General features: G+C 43.6%; 1 protein-coding gene across 4 annotated transcripts in view; it reads right to left on the bottom strand.

Annotated features, from left to right (window-relative positions):
* Positions 1–9,702: 9,702 nt before the first annotated feature.
* LOC111963342 (hypoxia-inducible factor 1-alpha) overlaps positions 9,703–20,678 on the bottom strand; it is a 53,790-nt gene continuing 42,814 nt past the window's right edge. For 3 of the 4 annotated variants that reach the window (XM_023986707.2, XM_023986708.2, XM_070443378.1), the window contains 11 exons: positions 17,050–17,134; positions 16,405–16,720; positions 15,999–16,105; positions 15,664–15,811; positions 15,206–15,495; positions 14,862–15,049; positions 14,608–14,730; positions 12,589–12,854; positions 12,378–12,480; positions 12,139–12,244; positions 9,703–10,487 (listed from right to left, as the gene is read on the bottom strand). In XM_023986707.2, the coding sequence (XP_023842475.1) occupies positions 10,324–10,487; positions 12,139–12,244; positions 12,378–12,480; positions 12,589–12,854; positions 14,608–14,730; positions 14,862–15,049; positions 15,206–15,495; positions 15,664–15,811; positions 15,999–16,105; positions 16,405–16,720; positions 17,050–17,134 (1,896 nt within the window). In that variant the 3' untranslated portion in view covers positions 9,703–10,323. Of the gene's footprint in view, positions 10,488–12,138; positions 12,245–12,377; positions 12,481–12,588; positions 12,855–14,607; positions 14,731–14,861; positions 15,050–15,205; positions 15,496–15,663; positions 15,812–15,998; positions 16,106–16,404; positions 16,721–17,049; positions 17,135–20,060; positions 20,154–20,678 lie in introns of those variants that run through there. The other variant, XM_023986710.3, reaches the window with a different exon arrangement.

The following is a 20,678-nucleotide window of genomic DNA, read 5'->3' as shown; positions in this document are numbered from 1 at the left end:
CAAAAAATGGGGGGGGGGGGGTTTAATCCTAACTTCTACATCGTTTAGCAGTAACATCTGAAACGATGAAGTCGGGGCGCGAAATCCCCATGACTGCATCACTTGATCTCGGTATGTAATTAAGAGGATGTGAAACTTGGTTGTCAGTACTTAATATACAAGACACGCACATGATTTTATTATATTATTTTATATGATTAAATATGAAACTATTTGTGAGAAGATTAAATGTGATCTTGGCCTTCTAAGTGAGAAAATGTTTTTTAATGTAAAGTTTATCCAGTCAGTAACCACGCCCACGTGAGCACAGACATTATGCCAAACATAATGGAACGCCCTTTTTCCCCCCAAGTGTTTTAAAGGACCCGCTGAAGAACTCTCTATAGATCAGTTACGTGCAGTGCCAGCTGAATACGTTACAAATGGTTAAGAAAACGACAAGACTAAAGACCAAGCAGGCGGAGGTTGTTGAACTGGACGTCACAAATAGTTAGACTCTGAGACCAGAAAAACGTGGAGCGTGGTTGCACGTTGAAATGGTTAGAAACTCTGAAACAAAAAAGAAGAAGACTACACAGGAACATTCAGTCTGCAGCTGTTTAAGTACTTTAGTCTAGTAAACTCGACCAAAAACTACTGGGTGATACGTTGAAAGATCCATTCTAACGAACACTTACTCTGGAAGATCCGTTCTCACAGACACTCCGAAATCAAGAATCTACGACTACAAAAGACATGGTGATCTCTGGTGGATAACCAGAGACTTACACAAACAGAGACTTTCTGTCGAATTAATCACCGTAGATGGACCGAGTGTTTCAACAGAGAGACAGCAAAGACATACACACGTAAATATGTACATTGCAATTCTTTCGAATGAGCGGTCGTTCATGTGCAAAGTATTCGCATTTCCATGAGCATAATTATCAGCTGTCTGCACAATAGTGGAATTCCTTTGTCTCTCCCTTTCCCTCTATTTTGAATCTGCCATTTTGTGTAACAAGCCATCATATCGGTTTAGTCCACTAGGGACTTTTCATTGCATTGTGTAGTAATAAATGTGTAAGCTATCCTGTTTGTGTGTTTATGTAATTCTGTGTGATTATTTAGTTAGTAAATAAATAACTCCGGCAATTTGTATATCGCTGATTCATCATTTATGCTAAGAGTTTTGCGACATTCAGAATGAGACTGAAGGTAAATAAGAATTAATTAATTGACTGTGACTGACGTAATAGATATTTATATCTTTAGAGTTTAGTCGGGAGATAGTAAAACGTTAAATAACTTTTCCCGTGGTGCCCCAGATTACTACTTAATTAATTGTTATATGATTAATTTAATAGTGTAATAATTGAATGTGGTATGCAATTTGTTATTGTATAAAATGTCAAACACATTAATGATAGTCAAGACACAATGATAGTCACTTTCTTGGTTACTACATGATTCCATATGTGTTATTTCATAGTTTTGATGTCTTCACTACTATTCTACAATGTAGAAAATAGTAAAAATAAAGCAAAATCCTGGATTGAGTAGGTGTGTCCAAACTTTTGACTGGTACTGTACGCTGACCCTAATAAATGGGTCAGTCTACTGCTTTAGCAAAATCTGAGAGGGATGGTCACTATACTGCAGAGGGGGGTTAGTTTTAGCTTATGACTCCAGCCAAGATGCCTGTGGTGGACACACGGAAGTCGAGGTAGGCCAACATCTCTGGGGTGTGAGGCTTGTAGATCTGAGGGTTCTTCTTCCTGGGGAGGTCATTTGGGGAGAATAACTACATTAACACGAGGAGAGGGGTATTACTAACTGGGGAGGTCGTCTGAACAGTAAGGGTGACAAGAACAGTAAGCGCGACACACACACTACAGAGCAGTAATATCTAGGGATGTGTGTCTTACTTATGTGCAGCACCATGCGACACACACACACACACACTACATACCTGTCAGATGAGGGGTGTGTTACCTATGTCCAGCACAATGGGCCATGACTTAACGTCCACAGCCTCTTTTGATTCCAGTATCTTCATTATTGCTAGGGTTGTCAGGATTCACACTGACTAACTGACCTGACACTGACACAAACACACACACACATATATTACAGTATGTTGTGGTTGGAACAGGTCCAATGATGAGAACTAAACAGTGTTAGTTGGAGCAGTGGCTTTTAACCTGTGGTCAAAGTTGGGAGTGTCATTTTTTTCCCATTACTTTTCACAATGCAAATTGTTTAACAAACATCCATCTGTAATAACAGGCCTTTAATATGTTACATTCACTGATAACATTTACTCTAAATTTGGCCAATAGTATATTTTATGTTAATTCTGCAACTTTATGTTACTTACTTAAGAGCTTTTGACAGTGATTTGTTGGTCCCTGGCAAGGAAAAGGTTGGGAACCGCTGAGTTAGAGACTAAGTATTATTGATATTTAGGCTAGGTAATGTTATTGAGAGTACCTCTACAATCATCTTGACGGTGGGCAGTGCGGTGGCCAGGCTCTGAGGATGAGGGGATCTGACGGGGACAGGAACACAGCCAGCGTACAGACACCCATAGAAGGTGACAATCAGGTCAATGCCCGGAGACCGTTAGAGACCATGGAGGAGTCCACATTTACAACACAGTCTGGCAACTACGTATAAGTGGCACCCATAGAAATAGAATCAGATTCAATATCTACAGTATATACACTGCTCAAAAAAATAAAGGGAACACTTAAACAACACAATGTAACTCCAAGTCAATCACACTTCTGTGAAATCAAACTGTCCACTTAGGAAGCAACACTGATTGACAATAAATTGCACATGCTGTTGTGCAACTGGAATAGACAAAAGGTGGAAATTATAGGCAATTAGCAAGACARCCCCAAWAAAGGAGTGYTTCTGCAGGTGGTGACCACAGACKACTTCTCAGTTCCTATGCTTCCTGGCTGATGTTTTGGTCACTTTTGAATGCTGGCGGTGCTCTCACTCTAGTGGTAGCATGAGACGGAGTCTACAACCCACACAAGTGGCTCAGGTAGTGCAGCTCATCCAGGATGGCACATCAATGCGAGCTGTGGCAAGAAGGTTTGCTGTGTCTGTCAGCGTAGTGTCCAGAGCATGGAGGCGCTACCAGGAGACAGGCCAGTACATCAGGAGACGTGGAGGAGGCCGTAGGAGGGCAACAACCCAGCAGCAGGACCGCTACCTCCGCCTTTGTGCAAGGAGTAGCACTGCCAGAGCCCTGCAAAATGACCTCCAGCAAGCATAGGAACTGAGAAGTGGTCTGTGGTCACCACCTTCAGAATCACTCCTTTATTGGGGGTGTCTTGCTAATTGCCTATAATTTCCACCTTTTGTCTATTCCATTTGCACAACAGCATGTGAAATTTATTGTCAATCAGTGTTGCTTCCTAAGTTGACAGTTTGATTTCACAGAAGTGTGATTGACTTGGAGTTACATTGTGTTGTTTAAGTGTTCCCTTTATTGTTTTGAGCAGTGTATTTCTAATAGATATTTATATGGTGGCACCTTTCATCTGAAGGGTTTAAGGGTCAGGGTTCAGAGGTTAAGGGTCAGGGTTATTACCTGGAGGGTAGACCAGAGCTACATGGGTTAGGGGTAATTGGTCAGAGATCAGGGTTATTACCTGGAGGGTAAGCCAGAGCCACGTGTTCTCCAGTGTTGAGGGTTAGGGGTCAGAGGTTATTAGTGCTACATGGTCTCCTATGTTGACTCATCCGTTCTCCATCAGCTCCACAGCAACACGTTCTGCCCGCTTGTGCAGCTACAAACAGGAGGCCATACTGGACACTGTGCCCTGACGGTCACAACAATAACAGGGTTACACAATGCCCTGTTCAACAATATAACACAGATTATAGGGAAGCTGCCAGCATCAAACACTCAAGACAGAATGCATCGACCATGGAGCTGTCAGAGGAGGGACAGTAAAGTAGGTAAAAGTAGTAGCAGTAGTGGTAGTGTTAGCAGTAGTAGCAAAAAATATCTTGTACCATTTGGAGTCACTTTTATGATAAGAACAGATGTTTCTGAACACTTAGGAAGGCCACCAAAAATTCTGAAATTTCCATACCCAACTACAACATTTTCCATCAAGATAGAACTGCCAAAGGGGGAGGAGTTGCAATCTACTGCAGAGATAGCCTGCAAAGTTCTGTCATACTTTCCAGGTCATTGCCCAAACAGTTCGAACTTCTAATTTTAAAAATGAATCTCTCCAGAAATAAGTCTCTCACTGTTGCCGCCTGTTATAGACCCCCCTTAGCTCCCAGCTGTGCCCTGGACACCATATGTGAATTGATTGCCCCTCATCTATCTTCAGAGTTCGTTCTGTTAGGTGACCTAAACTGGGATATGCTTAACACCCCAGCAGTCCTACAATCTAAGCTAGATGCCCTCAATCTCACACAAATCAAAAAGGAACCCACCAGGTACAACCCGAAATCCATAAACATGGGCACCCTCATAGATATTATCCTGACCAACTTGCCCTCCAAATACACCTCTGCTGTTTTCAATCAAGATCTCAGCGATCACTGCCTCATTGCCTGCATCCGCTATGGGTCCGCGGTCAAACGACCACCCCTCATCACTGTCAAACGCTCCCTAAAACACTTCTGCGAGCAGGCTTTTCTAATCGACCCGGCCCAGGTATCCTGGAAGGATATTGACCTCATCCCGTCAGTCGAGGATGCCTGGTTGTTCTTTTTTTAAAGTAATTTCCTCACCATCTTAAATAAGCATGCCCCTTTCAAAAAATGTAGACCTAAGAACAGATATAGCCCTTGGTTCACTCCAGACCTGACTGCCCTTGAACAGCACAAAAACATCCTGTGGCGGACTGCAATAGCATCGAATAGTCCCCGCGATATGCAACTGTTCAGGGAAGTCAGGAACCAATACACAATCAGTCAGGAAAGCAAAAGCTAGCTTTTTCAAACAGAAATTCGCATCCTGTAGCTCTAACTCCAAAAAGTTTTGGGACACTGTGAAGTCCATGGAGAACAAGAGCACCTCCTCCCAGCTGCCCACTGCACTGAGGCTAGGTAACACGGTCAACACCTATAAATCCATGATAATCAAAAATGTCAATAAGCATTTCCCTACGGCTGGCCATGCTTTCCTCCTGGCTACCCGGACCCCGGCCAACAGCTCTGCCCCCCCGCAGCTATCTGCCTGAGCCTCCCCAGCTTCTCCTTCACCCAAATCCAGATAGCAGATGTTTTGAAAGAGCTGCAAAATCTGGACCCGTACAAATCAGCTGGGCTAGACAATCTGGACCCTCTCTTTCTAAAACTATCCGCCGCCATTGTTACAATCCCTATTACCAGTCTGTTCAACGTCTCGTATCATTCGAGATCCCTAAAGATAGGAAAGCTGCCGCGGTCATCCCCCTCTTCAAAGGGGAGACACTCTAGACCCAAACTGTTATAGACCTATATCCATCCTGCCCTGCCTTTCTAAAGTCTTTGAAAGCCAAGTTAATAAACAGATCACTGACCATTTTGAATCCCACCGTACCTTCTCCGCTGTGCAATCCGGTTTCCGAGCTGGTCACGGGTGAACATCAGCCACGCTCAAGTTACTAAATGATATCATGACCGCCATCGATAAGAGACAGTACTGTGCAGCCGTCTTCATCGACCTGGCCAAGGCTTTCGACTCTGTCAATCACCGTATTCTTATCGGCAGACTCAATAGCCTTGGTTTTTCAAATGACTGCCTCGCCTGGTTCACCAACTATTTTGCACACAGTTCAGTGTGTCAAATCGGAGGGCCTGTTGTCCGGACCTCTGGCAGTCTCTATGGGGGTACCACAGGGTTCAATTCTCGGGCCGACTCTTTTCTCTGTATATATCAATGATGTCACTCTTGCTGCGGGTGATTCCCTGATCCACCTCTACGCAGACGACACCATTCTGTATACATCTGGCCCTTATTTGGACACTGTGTTAACTAACCTCCAAACGAGCTTCAATGCCATACAACACTCCTTCCATGGCCTCCAACCGATCTTAAACACTAGTAAAACCAAATGCATGCTTTTCAACCGTCCGCTGCCGGCACCCGCCCGCCCGACTAGCATCACTACCCTGGACGGTTCTGACCTAGAATATGTGGACAACTACAAATACCTAGGTGTCTGGCTAGACTGTAAATTCTCTTTCCAGACTCATATTAAACATCTCCAATCCAATATCAAATCTAGAATCAGATTTCTATTTCGCAACAAAGCATCCTTCACTCACGCCGCAAAACTTACCCGAGTAAAAACAGCTGCAGCTGTACATAGTCCATCTGTAAATAGCCCACCCAATCTACCTACCTCATCCCCATATTGTTTTTTTACTTTTCTGCTCTTTTGCACACCAGTATCTCTACTTGCACATCATCATCTGCTCATTTATCACTCCAGTGTCAATCTGCTAAATTGTAATTACCTCACTACTATGGCCTATTTATTGCCTACCTCCTCACGCCAGTATATAGACTTTCTTTTTTCTATTGTGTTAATGACTGTACACTTGTTTATTCCATGTGTAACTCTGTGTTGTTTTTTGTGTCGCACTGCTTTGCTTTATCTTGGCTAGGTCGCAGTTGGAAATGAGAACTTATCCTCAACTAGCCTTCCTGGTTAAATAAAGGTGAAATAAAAAATAAAAAAATAAAATAAAAAACACTTCTACATTCATGTGGATGCTACCATGATTATGGATAATCATGAATGAATCGTAAATAACGATGAGAGGTTAGAGGCACAAAGATCATACCCCCCCAATAAAATGCTTGTTTTGTCTCACTCCTCAATACTCAAGATTAATTCATGATTTTTCTTAATAGAGGCATCATCGGGATTTATTTAGAGGTGTTCATTAACATCTAATCTACTCACTTAGAAGGAAAATTACCTGTCATCATACAGTTACTATTGGGCAAAACACCTCCAAAACAAACTGCAAACACATCCAATGAGTGTGTAAACTTGATGTAGTCATTGCGTGCTAGGAATATGGGACCAAATACTAAACTTTTGACTACTTTAACATACTATAAGTCCATTTGTCCAAATACTTATAACACCTTCAAATGGGGGTACTAGATACAAAAATGACTTAATTTCTAAATGGTAAAACAGGTATGTATGAAAATACCCTCAAATAAAAGGTGACATTGTGTACTGTCCCCTCCTATGAAACACTTGATCTGAACTCCAAAATGCTGGAGTACAGCCAAATGTAACAGTTTTGCCTCAATATTCCAAAATTAATTTGTTTTTTCTCCTACACACAATACACCATAATGACAAAGCAAAAACTGTTTTTTTGTAATTTTTGCAAATGTATTAAAAATAAAAAACAAACACCTAATTTACATAAGTATTCAGACCTTTTGCTATGAGACTCGAAATTGAGCTCAGGTGCATCCTGTTTCCATTGATCATCCTTGAGATGTTTCTGAAACTTGATTGGAGTCCACCTGTCGTAAATGCCATTGATTTGACATGATTTGGAAAGGCACACACCTGTCTATATAAGGTCCCACAGTTGACAGTGCATGTCAGAGCAAAAACCAAGCCATGAAGTCGAAGGAATTGTCCGCAGAGCTCCAAGACAGGATTGTGTCGAAGCACAGATCTTGGGAAGGGTACCAAAACATTTCTACAGCATTGAAGATCCACAAGAACACAGTGGCCTACATCACTTAAATGGAAGAAGTTTAGAAACACCAAGGCTTTTCCTACAGCTGGCCGCCCGGCCAAACTGAGCATTCGGGGGAGAAGGGCCTTGGTCAGGGAGGAGACCAAGAACCCGATGGTCACTGACAGAGCTCCAGAGTTCCTCTGTGGAGATAGGAGAAGCTTCCAGAAGGAGAACCATCTCTGCAGCACACACACCTATCAGGCCTTTATTGTAGAGTGGCCAGACGGAAGCCACTCCTCAGTAAAAGGCACATGACAGCCGGCTTGGAGATTGCCTATAAAGGCACCTAAAGGACTCTCAGACCATGAGAAATAAGATTATCTGGTCTGATGAAACCAAGATTGAACTCTCTAGAGACAGCAGGAGCGGTAGAGATACTCTCAATGATCGGCTATGAAAAGCCAACTGACATTTACTCCTGAGGTGCTGACTTGTTGCACCCTCGACAACTACTGTGATTATTTTTATTTGACCATGCTGGTCATTTATGAACATTTGAACATCTTGGCCATGTTCTGTTATAATCTCCACCCGGCACAGCCAGTAGAGGACTGGCCACCCCTCATAGCCTAGTTCCTCTCTAGGTTTCATCCTAGGTTCTGGCCTTTCTAGGGAGTTTTTCCTAGCCACCGTGCTTCTACACCTGCATTGCTTGCTTTGGGGTTTTAAGGCTGGGTTTCTGTACAGCACTTTGAGATATCAGCTGATGTACGAAGGGCTATATAAATACATTTGATTGAACTCTTTGGTCTGAATCTACGAGCGTCACATCTGGAGGAAACCTGGCACCATCCCTAAGGTGAAGCATGGTGGTGGCAGCATCATGCTGTGGGGATGTTTTTCAGCGGCAGGGACTGGGAGACTAGTCAGGATCGAGGGAAAGATGAACGGAGCAAAGTAGAGACACCCTTGAGGAAAACTTGCTCCAGAGCGCTAAGGACCTCAGACTGGGGCAAAGGTTCACCTTCCAACAGGACAACGACCCCAAGCACACAACCAAGACAATGCAGGAGTGGCTTCGGGGACAAGTCTCAATATCTTTGAGTGGTCCAGCCAGAGCACGGACTAGAAACCGATCGAACATCTCTGGAGAGACTTGAAAATAGCTGAGCAGTGACGCTCCCCATCCAACATGGCAGAGCTTGAGAGGATCTGGAGAGAAGAATGGGAGAAACTCCTCAAATACAGGTGTGCCAACATTGTAGCGTCATACCCAAGAAGACTCGATCCTGTAATCGCTGACAAAGGAGCTTCAACATAGTAATGAGTGAAGGGTCTGAATACTTATGTAAATGTGATAGTTTTTTAGTTTTTAATACATTTGCAAGAATGTCTAATAACCTGTTTTTGCTTTGTCATTATGGCGGTATTGTGTGTAGATTGAGGGGGAAAAAACAATTTAATACATTTTAGAATAAGGCTGTAACGTAACAAAATGTGGAAATAGATAAGGCGTCTGAATACTTTCCGAATGCACTGTATGGAGGGGAGTGTGTCAACATTTGTGTATGTACCAATCAAATTGAGTTTTGTCCTTGTTATCTAATGTGTATCTAATTTTAATTTGACTGCAGGATTCTTCTGTTGGAGTGAAGAATTCATGTTTATTTTGATACCGCAATATTCCATGACATGACACAGAATATATGTTTTAAACAAGGCAATTATAATTTTTTTCAGTTTTATTTTACACAGCAACAGGAAGCATGACAACACTACAGTATGTGGACCAATGCCATAAAACAGACAAAAAAAATTGAAAACAGTTATGCAAGCATAACACTTGCTTGCTACTAATGATGAGATAATTATACTGGTAAAATGATGATCATATGACACACGTCACTAAATTCTAAATGAAGTGTTTGAGTCTCGACTAAAAATATGAAATACATGATCAAACTGAGTGGCGAATCCTCCATTGTTAAAAACAAACACTGGATTTAGTTCCTATTATACCTTTCCACATGTATTTTATTACTCATGACAAGGCTTTAAGACATCTCGGAAAGTTCCCCTGGTCAATGCACAGTAACACACACTTATGCCTAAAATACTGGTAACCAGTAATGAGGATATAACATCCAATGAAACAATGAACTCAGCCTTCTGGACCATATACTATTGTTGTACACAACATAAGAATACAGAGGAAAAAGTCCAATAAAATGGTTGAAATTCCATTAAAACGACTTTTAAAAAGCCGTAATATATATATTGCTGGTAATCGTATTTCAAAAATATATATAAATTGTGCAATTAAAGCTTACAATACACTGCTGGCAGTAGCGCCACCGGTTTCCATGGAGACCAGACAACAGAGCCATCCATGGAGGTGCCATACGTGTGCTGTCAGACTCCCGAGAAAGAAACAATTACGTGCCTCTACCTACAAACACTACCACATCCCTTACACCAACTCTGTATGACTTTCATCAAGGTGGAACGCTGCAGAGATCACTTGGTGGATGCAGACGGCAGCCAAAGTATAATATCAAACTCACACAGAGACAAATAAAGTGGCAGTGGGTGGACAGGAAGTGAGTGAGAAGTTGTAGTGTCTAGTCTGGTCCAGCAGGGGGCAGGCTAAGCGTTGACTCAGTTGACTTGGTCCAGGGCACACAGCAGATCCTCGCCCTGCAGCAGGTGCTGGCGACCCACCACAGGGGCATTAACCTCACAGTCATACCGGGTCAGCTGTGGAAGGGTGAAGGGCGAACCGCTGCCCTCCGAGGAGATGCCAAGCAGGCAGCTTGCCAGGTCTAAGAGAAACAAGAGAATATAAGGGACACTAGTGTCATTGTATCATGTAAATGATATGTAAAACATACAGTGCCTTCGGAAAGTATTCAGACCTCTTAACTTTTCCCACATTTTGTTAGGTAACAGACTTATTCTAAAATTGATTTTTCAATTTTTCTCTCAATATACACACACAATACCCCATAATGACAAAGCAAAAACATTTCAAACATATTTTTTGGAACTAATAAAAAAATAAACTGAAATATCACATTTACATAAGTATTCAGACCCTTTACTCAGTACTTGGTTGAAGCACCCTTGGCAGCGATTACAGAGTTTCTCCCATTCTTTTCGGCAGATCCTCTCAAGCTCTGTCAGGTTGAATGGGGAGCGTTGCTGCACAGCTATTTTCAAGTCTCTCCAGAGATGTTCGATCGGGTTCAAGTCTGGGCTCTGGCTGGGCCACTCAAGGACATTCAGAGACTTGTCCCCGAAGCCACTCCTGTGTTGTCTTGGCGGTGTGCTTAGGGTCTTTGTCCTGCTGGAAGGTGAACCTTCACCCCATTCTGAGGTCCTGAGCACTCTGGAGCAGGTTTTCGTCAAAGACCTCTCTGTACTTTGCTCCGTTCATCTTCCTCTCAATCCTGACGAGTCTCCCAGTCCCTGCAGCTGAAAAACATCCCCACAGCATGATGCTACCATCACCATGCTTCACCGTAGCATTGGTGCCAGATTTCCTCCAGAGGTGACGCTTGGCATTCAGGCCAAAGAGTTCTATCTTGATTTCATCAGACCAGAGAATCTTATTTCTCATGGTCTGAGAGTCTTTAGGTGCCTTTTGGCAAATTCCAAGCCGGCTGTCATGTGCCTTTTACTGAGTGGCGGCTCCCGTCTGGCCACACTACCATAAAGGCCTGATCGGTAGAGTGCTGCATAGATGGTTGTCCTTCTGGAAGGTTCTCCCATCTCCACAGAGGAACTCTAGAGCTCTGTCAGAGTGACCATCGGGTTCTTCGTCACTTCCCTGACCAAAGCCCTTCTGCCCAGATTGCTAGGTTTGGGCGGGCTGCCAGCTCTAGGAAGAGTCTTGGTCGTTCCAAACTAAGAATGATGAGGCCACTGTGTTCTTGAGGCATTTCAATGCTGCAGAAATGTTTTGATACCTTTCCCCAGATCTGTGCCTCGACACAATCCTGTCTTGGAGCTCTACGGACAACTCCTTCGACCTCATGTCTTGGTTTTTGCTCTGACATGCACTGTCAACTGTGGGACCTTATATAGACACGTGTGTGCCTTTCCAAATCATTTCAAATCAATTGAATTTACCATAGGTGGACTCCAATCAAGTTGTATAAACATCTCAAGGATGATCAATGGAAACAGGATGTACCTGAGCTCAATTTCGAGTCTCAAAGTAAAGGGTCTGAATACTTATGTAAATAAGGTATTTCTGTTTCTGCAAACATTTCTAAAAACTTGTTTTTGCTTTGTCATTATGGTGTGTTGTGTGTAGATTGCTGAGTATTTTTATTTTATTTAATCCATTTTAGATTAAGGCTGTAACGTAACAAAATGTGGAAAAGGTCAAGGGGTCTGAATACTTTCCGAAGGCACTGTACATAAGTTTAATGTCAGGCCTTGGCTGTTGTGTATTCCAGGACTAACTACCTGTAGGTAGGAGCAGTACGGTCCTGTTGGAAGGAGCCTCAGAGCTGCCCAGCTCAGACACCTTGAGCTTTTTACCTGGCCCAGGAGGGTCCTGGAGCAATGCCCTCTAAGAAAAACAACATATTCAAATTAGCCCTCAATATGCCAGATGTTATCAAACAGAATATCTCTGCTAAATGTTTATTTTTATTTTTATATATGTATAATGTGATAAAAACATTTCTAAAGGTCCTACACACATGTACTATTCCGACAGCCTGAGACAGAGACAACTTTCTCTTGAGCTGTGAGTTCTGGGTGGCCAGTGTCCTGAGGGAGATCTCTCTGTCCATCTGAGGCGCCCTAGAGCACAGAGAGTCACACACCATGTCAGCAGTCAGAAAACACTGATATGCTTTAGTTTTGAGGAAAGGGTAAGTTGGAAGGAGTGTGTGTATGTGTGGGACTTACCTCATGGTGAGTAAGGAGGCAGGGCAAGGGCTAGCTGCCAGCTCCGGGGCTGGGGAAGCTGTCCGGCTGCTTGGGGCACTGAAGGGGGAATCAGTGTAGCTGTGGACATCCTGGGTGAGGTGCAGAGGAGAGCACAGAGGAGAGCTCTCCAGGGGTTGGGCTGGGCCACACGACGGGGGCTCCTCTGGGGACAGGGTGCGCAGCTGGAAGTCATCATCCATGGGGATGTATGGGGCCAACATATCCAGGTCCAGGTCCTCCATGCCCTACAGGGGGAAACAAGAACATATGTCAGATCAGACTTTACCTGAATCAAGTCATATCCTTTAAAAGACGTTTAGAATCCACGCAAGTTCAGGGAAGTGGTGGAATGGAATCACATCAATTACATCTCCGCCTACAGTATTTAAACCACACAACAGCTGATTCTCGTTTCATTTAGGTTCACCATTGTACCAAGATGGACGCGTCCCACTGCCACCCCAGTCTCTTCCTTATATTGTTCACTACCCCCTCCAGCTACTGATAGTGTGTAACCCAAGCTCGTGACATTTTTCTGGTGACCACATGCTTTTTCAGTTCTGGCCACAAATTTTCTATAGGATTGAGGTCAGGGTTTTGTGATGGCCACTCCAATACTTTGACTGTTGTCCTTAAGCCATTTTGCCACAACTTTGGAAGTATGCTTGGGGTCATTGTCCATTTAGAAGACCCATTTGCGACCAAGCTTTAACTTCCTGACTGATGTCTTGAGATGTTGCTTCAATATATCCACATAATTTTCCTCCCTCATAATGCCATCTATTTTGTGAAGTGCACCAGTCCCTCCTGCAGCAATGCACCCCCACAACATGATGCTGCCACCCCCGTGCTTCACGGTTGGGATGGTGTTCTTCGGCTTGCCAGCCTCCCTCTTTTTCCTCCAAACATAACGATGGTCATTATAGCCAAACAGTTATATTTTTGTTTCATCAGACCAGAGGACATTTCTCCAAAAAGTACGATCTTTGTCCCCATGTGCAGTTGCAAAGCGTAGTCTGGCTTTTTTATGGCGGTTTTTGAGCAGTGGCTTCTTCCTTGCTGAGCGGCCTTTCAGGTTATGTCGATATAGGACTCGTTTTACTGTGGATATAGATACTTTTGTACCCATTTTCTCTAGCATCTTCACAAGGTCCTTTGCTGTTCTGGGATTGATTTGCACTTTTCACACCAAAGTACATTCATCTCTAGGAGACAGAACGCGTCTCCTTCCTGAGCGGTATAACGGTTGCGTGGTCCCATGGTGTTTATACTTGCGTACTATTGTTTGTACAGATGAACGTGGTACCTTCAGGCGTTTGGAAATTGCTCCCAAGGATGAACCTGACTTGTGGAGGTCTACAATTTATTTTTCTGAGGTCTCGGCTGATTTCTTTAGATTTTCCCATGATGTCAAGCAAAGAGGCACTGAGTTTGAAGGTAGGCCTTGAAATACATCCACAGGTACACCTCCAATTGACTCAAATTATGTCAATTAGCCTATCAGAAGCTTCTATAGCCATGACATAATTTTCTTGAATTTTCCAAGCTGTTTAAAAAGGCAGTCAACTTAGTGAATGTAAACTTCTGACCCACTGGAATAGTGATACAGTGAATTAAACCTGAAATAATCTGCCTGTACACAATTGTTGGAAAATTTACTTGTGTCATGCACAAAGTAGATGTCCTAGCCGACTTGCCAAAACTATAGTTTGTTAACAAGAAATTTGTGGAGTGGTTGAAAAACGAGTTTTAATGACTCCAAACTAAGGGTATGTAAACTTCCGACTTCAACTGTATGTAAATAAGGGTGTTTTTTATTTTTAATACGTTTTCAAAAATTTCTAAAAACCTGTTTTTCACTTTGTCATTATGGGGTATTCTGTGTAGATTGATGAGGAAAATATTTATTTAATCAATTTTAGAATAAGACTAACGTAACAAAATGTGGGAAATTTCAAGGGGTCTGAATACTTTCCGAATGCACTGTAGGTACCGTACCTGTGAGGTGAAAGGCGTCTTGGGCTTTGTGTCGATGGCAAACAGTCTTTCCACCAGGTCCAGTTTAAGCGCAGCACTGATGTCAGAGTCCATTGGAAAACAGAAGTTCAGCGGGCTGTCAGGCTGCAGAGGACATTACATTGGTTAAAGACTAGTATTTGTGAACAGAAGTATTTTTGACACAGCAACTTTCCATTGATTTCCTGACTGGCAGTTTTAAAAGCGGTCCGTCTGGACGTGGTATCCCTGCTCACCTCAGTTGAGTTGTGGCTGCCTGGGGTGCTGAAGGAGTCTGGACCTGCCTTGGTCTCCACTGAGGCGCTGGGGCTCAGGGGCTCTTCACTGGGGGGCAGCATAGAGTGAGGCAGGGCCAGCTTGTCACTGGTGGAGGGCAGCATCACATCGTTGTAGAGTGGCACGTCCGTCAGCAGGATGTCAGAGTCTGCAGGGACAGTAAAGAGGGGGTCAGAATGAGTTTGGGTTAGTAAAGTAAAGCGTGACTTTATCACTAATTATAAAGTTAATCTTCCATTATAAAGTTAATCTTCCATTAAAAAGTAACTATCAACCAAAGCTCCAGGCAGGGCAGGGTACTGACCGGGGCTGCTGAAGTCCAGGGAGATGATGGTGTCTCCTGCGGCCGGGGCCAGAAGGGTGAGGGCCTCTGGTTCCTCCTTCAGTCTGTCGTACAGGCTGGCCAGCGGCTGGGCCTCCATTGCCTGGGTGAACAGCTTCATCACATCCACCTTCTCCTCCTTCAGGAGCACAGGGGACACCTCTGCCTCTGAGCCCTCGTCCTCTTCTTCCTCCTCCACCAGCTCCTTCTTTACAGACCTCATGTCCTCAGTCTGCTCCAGAGACAGCACCATTTTCTCCTCCTCAATGCCACTGGAGCAAGAGGGAGACAAAAACAGTTACATATCATGTCTTACTCCACCTTACAAAGGGAACATCTGATTGATTGGTTGAGTCAGAACCCAGTGGAGTCAGTCCACCAGACAGTTTAATCCCATGATCAAACTAGCCTCTAACACACTATGTAGACCATGACGGTACCTGAGCACAAAGTTGACAGAGACAACACACTGGGGCTGGGAGTTCTTGCTGTTGTAGATAACAGTGGCCTGAGTCTCCACCCACACAAAGCCACCTATCTTAGCCAGCATGCGGTACTGGCCTGTGCTCACCTGGCCCTTAACAAACACTGGAGAGAGCCAAAGAAAGAAGAAAAGGGTGAGAGAAGAGGAAAGAGAGACTGCAAGTAGCTACCTAGTACTTCAACATTATATTACGTACTGAAGTATATTGCCAAGCATTGGGCATTTCCAGACTACATGTCTGCTTTAACGGGGAATACCTTTGCATTGTCATATTTATGTGGGGATGCTTACAGTTGTGATGGGTCTTAGTGAGGTGGTCTGAGTCCAAGGCATGGTAGTACTCATACACAGAGCGATTTAACAGGTCCTCTGGATCATAGCCCATCAGCTCAGTGATCCTGGACAACACAGAGTTAGGGGACAGGTTAATCCTGCTGCTTACTGGAGTGCCATTCAACCTATTGGACACAAGGTGGATCTGTGGCACTACATTCAGGAGCTACCTATTATTAAATCACATCTTTGTGTGAATACAAGTCATTTAACTTTTCAAGGAAAAAATCTAACGCAACATATATTCTTACAACAATAGCCCTTATTCTTATAATGAGTAAAGCGTCGTGTTAGATTCAGTATTCTTCTACTACATTATTCATGCTGGTGCTGCAGTCAGCGGAATGGTAGGTCTCAGTTTCACCTCTCGTCACAATAGGTGAACTTCATGTCCAGTGTGTGGCGGCTGAGGAAGGTCTTGGTGTCCAACGGCGCCTCGATGTTGGAGGGGTGGGGGATGGGGTCACAGACCAGCACCAGGTAGGAGACGGGCGGCTCCTTGTGCCCACAGGGGCTCTGCTCAGCTGGGGCTTCATGGACTCGCACATGGCCTGAGCAGTGGAGAACCTTCCAGGTGGCTGATTTGACATTGACAGTGCGCCCCCTGCTGGTGAGGGTACATTTCATCCGCAGGAAGAAGCTGCGCTCTGTGTTTGGTCCCTTGGCCTTTTTAGAGGTCCCTGAACAGGCAGAGGAGAGAGAGAAGGTGAGACTGAGGTTAAGAAATAAACAATTACATTTAGTGTTGGTGTGATGTGCAAAAAAGGAATGGTGTCAGTGAAGCAAAGTGAATACCAAGGGAAAAGACAGTAGCCCACTAATCACCCTGACCCCGGGGCTGGAGTGGGAAATGATAACTAGTTCTGACAGGCTCCGACTTTTGCTTGGAGCTGCTAAATTGAGCCCCACACTACTTGTTACACTGATATTCCAGGGTGCTGTGTATAGCAGAGTCTATTCTCAGTAGGAACCTTTAGCTTGAGTGTGTTTTCACAGGGGTCGGTCTCACCTGTTCTGTGTACCAGGATCTCCCTTAGCTCCTCGTGGTCACAGGGGTGTGTGTACTCAAACACACTAAGTCCTGTCAGGTCAAACTGCACATGGACAGAAGAGGAAGGATGTTTAGAAATAACATATTCATGGCAAGGAAAGAACAGCAAATGTGACTAATTTCAGGAAACTAGGCATATGTCGTCCATTACTACTTCACAGGAGAGCCATTTGAACATAAACTTTTTTTTTGAAACAAAATGCGTTTTTTGGCAGAAATGCCATCTCGAACATGTGAACTTTCATGTGCCTTAATAACAAACTTTTATTCCATCTGTAAATACAAATGATATTGTTAAGTTACGAGCCTAGTTGGTTTAGCCACAGAAAGACAGGAACCTTCCCACTAGCCAATATTGGCTGAGATAATGGGTGGGCTGGACAAGCCGAGAGATGTGTTCGGCTTGGTCTGCCATGTACCACGCTTCTGTCTGTAATATGAGCTGGTCAGGACGTGTTGGTAATCCTTTCTAAGGCGCAACTTTTTTGAAAGATATCATGTAGTAGAACTGCAAAGGTGTTGTTCTCCACTTTCTAAAGGATCGAGTTTTGAAATTAGTGCGATGCTCGGTGGAATTCGAGTATGACAACAACATATTTGACTGAGTCGAAAAGAAAACACACGGCTGTTGTATAAAACACCTGTCTCCGGATTACATATTCAAACTAAGGGCAACCATGGCATTGGTGACAGAGAGGGAGAAGCGTCCATCCATGTATACGGGTAAGAGAGTCTAGCTAGCTACATTTTCAGATATTACATGTTTCTAATTTTGTCAGAAAGTAATTTAGCTGCCTGGCTCACGAGCTAACGTTACATGTATGATCTGTGTAGTAATATTATTTGTATCTCAGAGCCATTTCCAAATACACCTCTGCTGTCTTCAACCAGGATCTCAGTGATCACTGCTTCATTGCCTGCGTCCGTAATGGGTCCACGGTCAAACGACCACCCCTCATCACTGTCAAACGCTCCCTAAAACACTTTCTAATCGACCTGGTCCGGTATCCTGGAAGGATATTGACCTCATTCCGTCAGTAGAGGATGCCTGGCTATTCTTTAAAAGTGCCTTCCTCACCATCTTAAATAAGCATGCCCCGTTCAAAAAATGTAGAACCAGGAACAGATACAGCTCTTGGTTCATCCAGACCTGACTACCCTTGACCAGCACAAAAACATCCTGTGGCGTACTGCATTAGCATCGAATAGCCCCCGCGATATGCAACTTTTCAGGGAAATGAGGAACCAATATACTCAGGCAGTTAGGAAAGCAAAGGCTAGCTTTTTCAAACAGAAATTTGCATCCTGTAGCACAAACTCCCAAAAGTTCTGGGACACTGTAAAGTCCATGGAGAATAAGAGCACCTCCTCCCAGCTGCCCACTGCACTGAGGCTAGGAAACACTGTCACCACCGATAAATCTACGATAATTGAGTATTTCAAAAAAGCATTTCTCTACGGCTGGCCATGCTTTCCACCTGGCTACCTCTACCCCTGTCAACAGCACCGCACCCCCCACAGCAACTTGCCAAAGCCTCCCCCCATTTCTCCTTCACCCAAATCCAGATAGCTGATGTTCTGAAAGAGCTGCAAAATCTGGACCCCTACAACTCAGCCGGGCTAGACATTCTGGACCCTCACTTTCTAAAATTATCCACCGAAATTGTTGCAACCCCTATTACTAGCCTGTTCAACCTCTCTTTCTGTTATGGGATTTTTGTGAATAATGACTAAAATATGTATACATTTGACTTAGAATTAAAAAGAATGAGAACGCTACAGAATACTACTATGTTACCGTATGAATGAATCTTATTATAATCATAATGCTGAATGTAATGTGTTCCTTGTTAGAAAGAATGGGTTTATCTTCAGACAGGCTTGAATGATGTGTCTACCCAGGGAGGGGAAAGACCTTGGGTTGGTGGCAGATTATTTAACAGGTGGCAGACAGTGATGAGAACGCTAACTGTACTGCCATTGTATCCGAGAGGAGGATGGACATTAAAACCTATGACATGATCAGTACTCTCGAGAATAAACGCTATTGATTGATTGATTTTGAGACTGGTCTCTGTCCATTTAATGCTGATAAGTATCTTACAAATTCTTATGTATGGGCAGAGTGTTTTAATTGAATTGGTTGATAAACATATAGGAATTAAATTCCTTTAACAATTTGGTCCTTAGAGTCGGAACTCAAGATCTGCCTCTGTCGTTCCAAGGAACTGCTGAAAACCGTGCACGGGCGGATCCAGGATCCGTAAGACAAAGACCTGACCTCTGACTTGAAGGTTTATTTCAGGCCAGTGGTGAACTAGTACACGACAGAGGTGGTGACGAGATCCAACGATCATTGCTTTTCCCAGTCAGCGACAAGGTCCGTAGCCTATATTCTCGATTCTGGGGGGAATGATTTAAGTTATCCTTGATTTAATGTTCTAAAATGTTTAGAATTTATCAATAATAGGAGCTTTGCTATTCCAAACAGATCCAATGGGTTTTGTATGACCGATACACAGAGACAGGTCCGCAAAGACTTGGGGCAACGTGCACTGCCATAAATTAAACTAATCTTAGTCATGAGAGGCATAAGTCCCGAGATTAAGCTGAGATACTAAAAGTATCAAAAAAGGAGGAGAGGGAAGCCAAAATCTATAAATCTGAGATAAAAGCCAAATCTATAGACAAGAGGTTCCAGGAGAGAGGGAAACCTAATATGGCGGAGTAAGATACGAGATATTAACTTTAAAAGTCCTACGACACAAAAGAATAGGTTATTAACTGGGACTTTACGCCCCCGGGGAAATAGCTTATATTTGTACGGGTAAGATTTAATGTCCAACAAATGCAACGCTATAGATAAAGTTTCCAAACGGGAGAACAACCAAAATAACTAGGTAAAAACTAACGGTAATAACAGCACATACATAGATCATAGAAATACATATACAGATAGTGATAAATACCATAGCTACTAGGAGCGGCAAGGATTTATTAAACATGGGTAGTAAATCCTCCAAGGAGGTCCCGGAATGGACGGGAGATCATCGTTATATGGAGCAGAAAGACAGAAGGAACATTGAATTCTGTTTAAAATGGAGGAAAAAGTATGAATTTGACATACATTTAAATAAAGAAAAACTGGAATCAATGATTAAACAAATAAATAGGGTTTGTGGAGACAAGGCAGATAAACAACGGGCAGAGGGGCTTGATACAGCAAGGGTATGGTTAGCCGAGGCGAGGAAGAGAGCTGAGGGAGAAAAGAAAAAAAGAAGTAGGTTGTCGGGAACAGAAAACGAGGATTCCCACGGCTCCTCAGGAGGCTCCCCATAAGCCTAAATTGCATCCCTCTCTGGCCGATCTGGCGTGGAGAGATAATCCTGATGATGAAATAGTGGTGGTGAGGAGACGGCAGCAGGTGCTGCCCGCACAACCACCACCACCATATGCGGAGCCTGCTGGAGCCGAGGGAGGGATAATAGAGGTAGAGAAAGGGAGAAAGTCGACAAAAGTGGATAGAGACGGTCAGAAGAAAGGGAGAGATAGACGCTTTAAGAGTAAAAAAACGGGTCATTTTACTA

Source organism: Salvelinus sp. IW2-2015, linkage group LG4q.2 (assembly GCF_002910315.2).
Source record: "Salvelinus sp. IW2-2015 linkage group LG4q.2, ASM291031v2, whole genome shotgun sequence".
Taxonomy (NCBI): domain Eukaryota; kingdom Metazoa; phylum Chordata; class Actinopteri; order Salmoniformes; family Salmonidae; genus Salvelinus; species Salvelinus sp. IW2-2015.
This window is presented reverse-complemented; position numbering and strand designations above follow the sequence as displayed.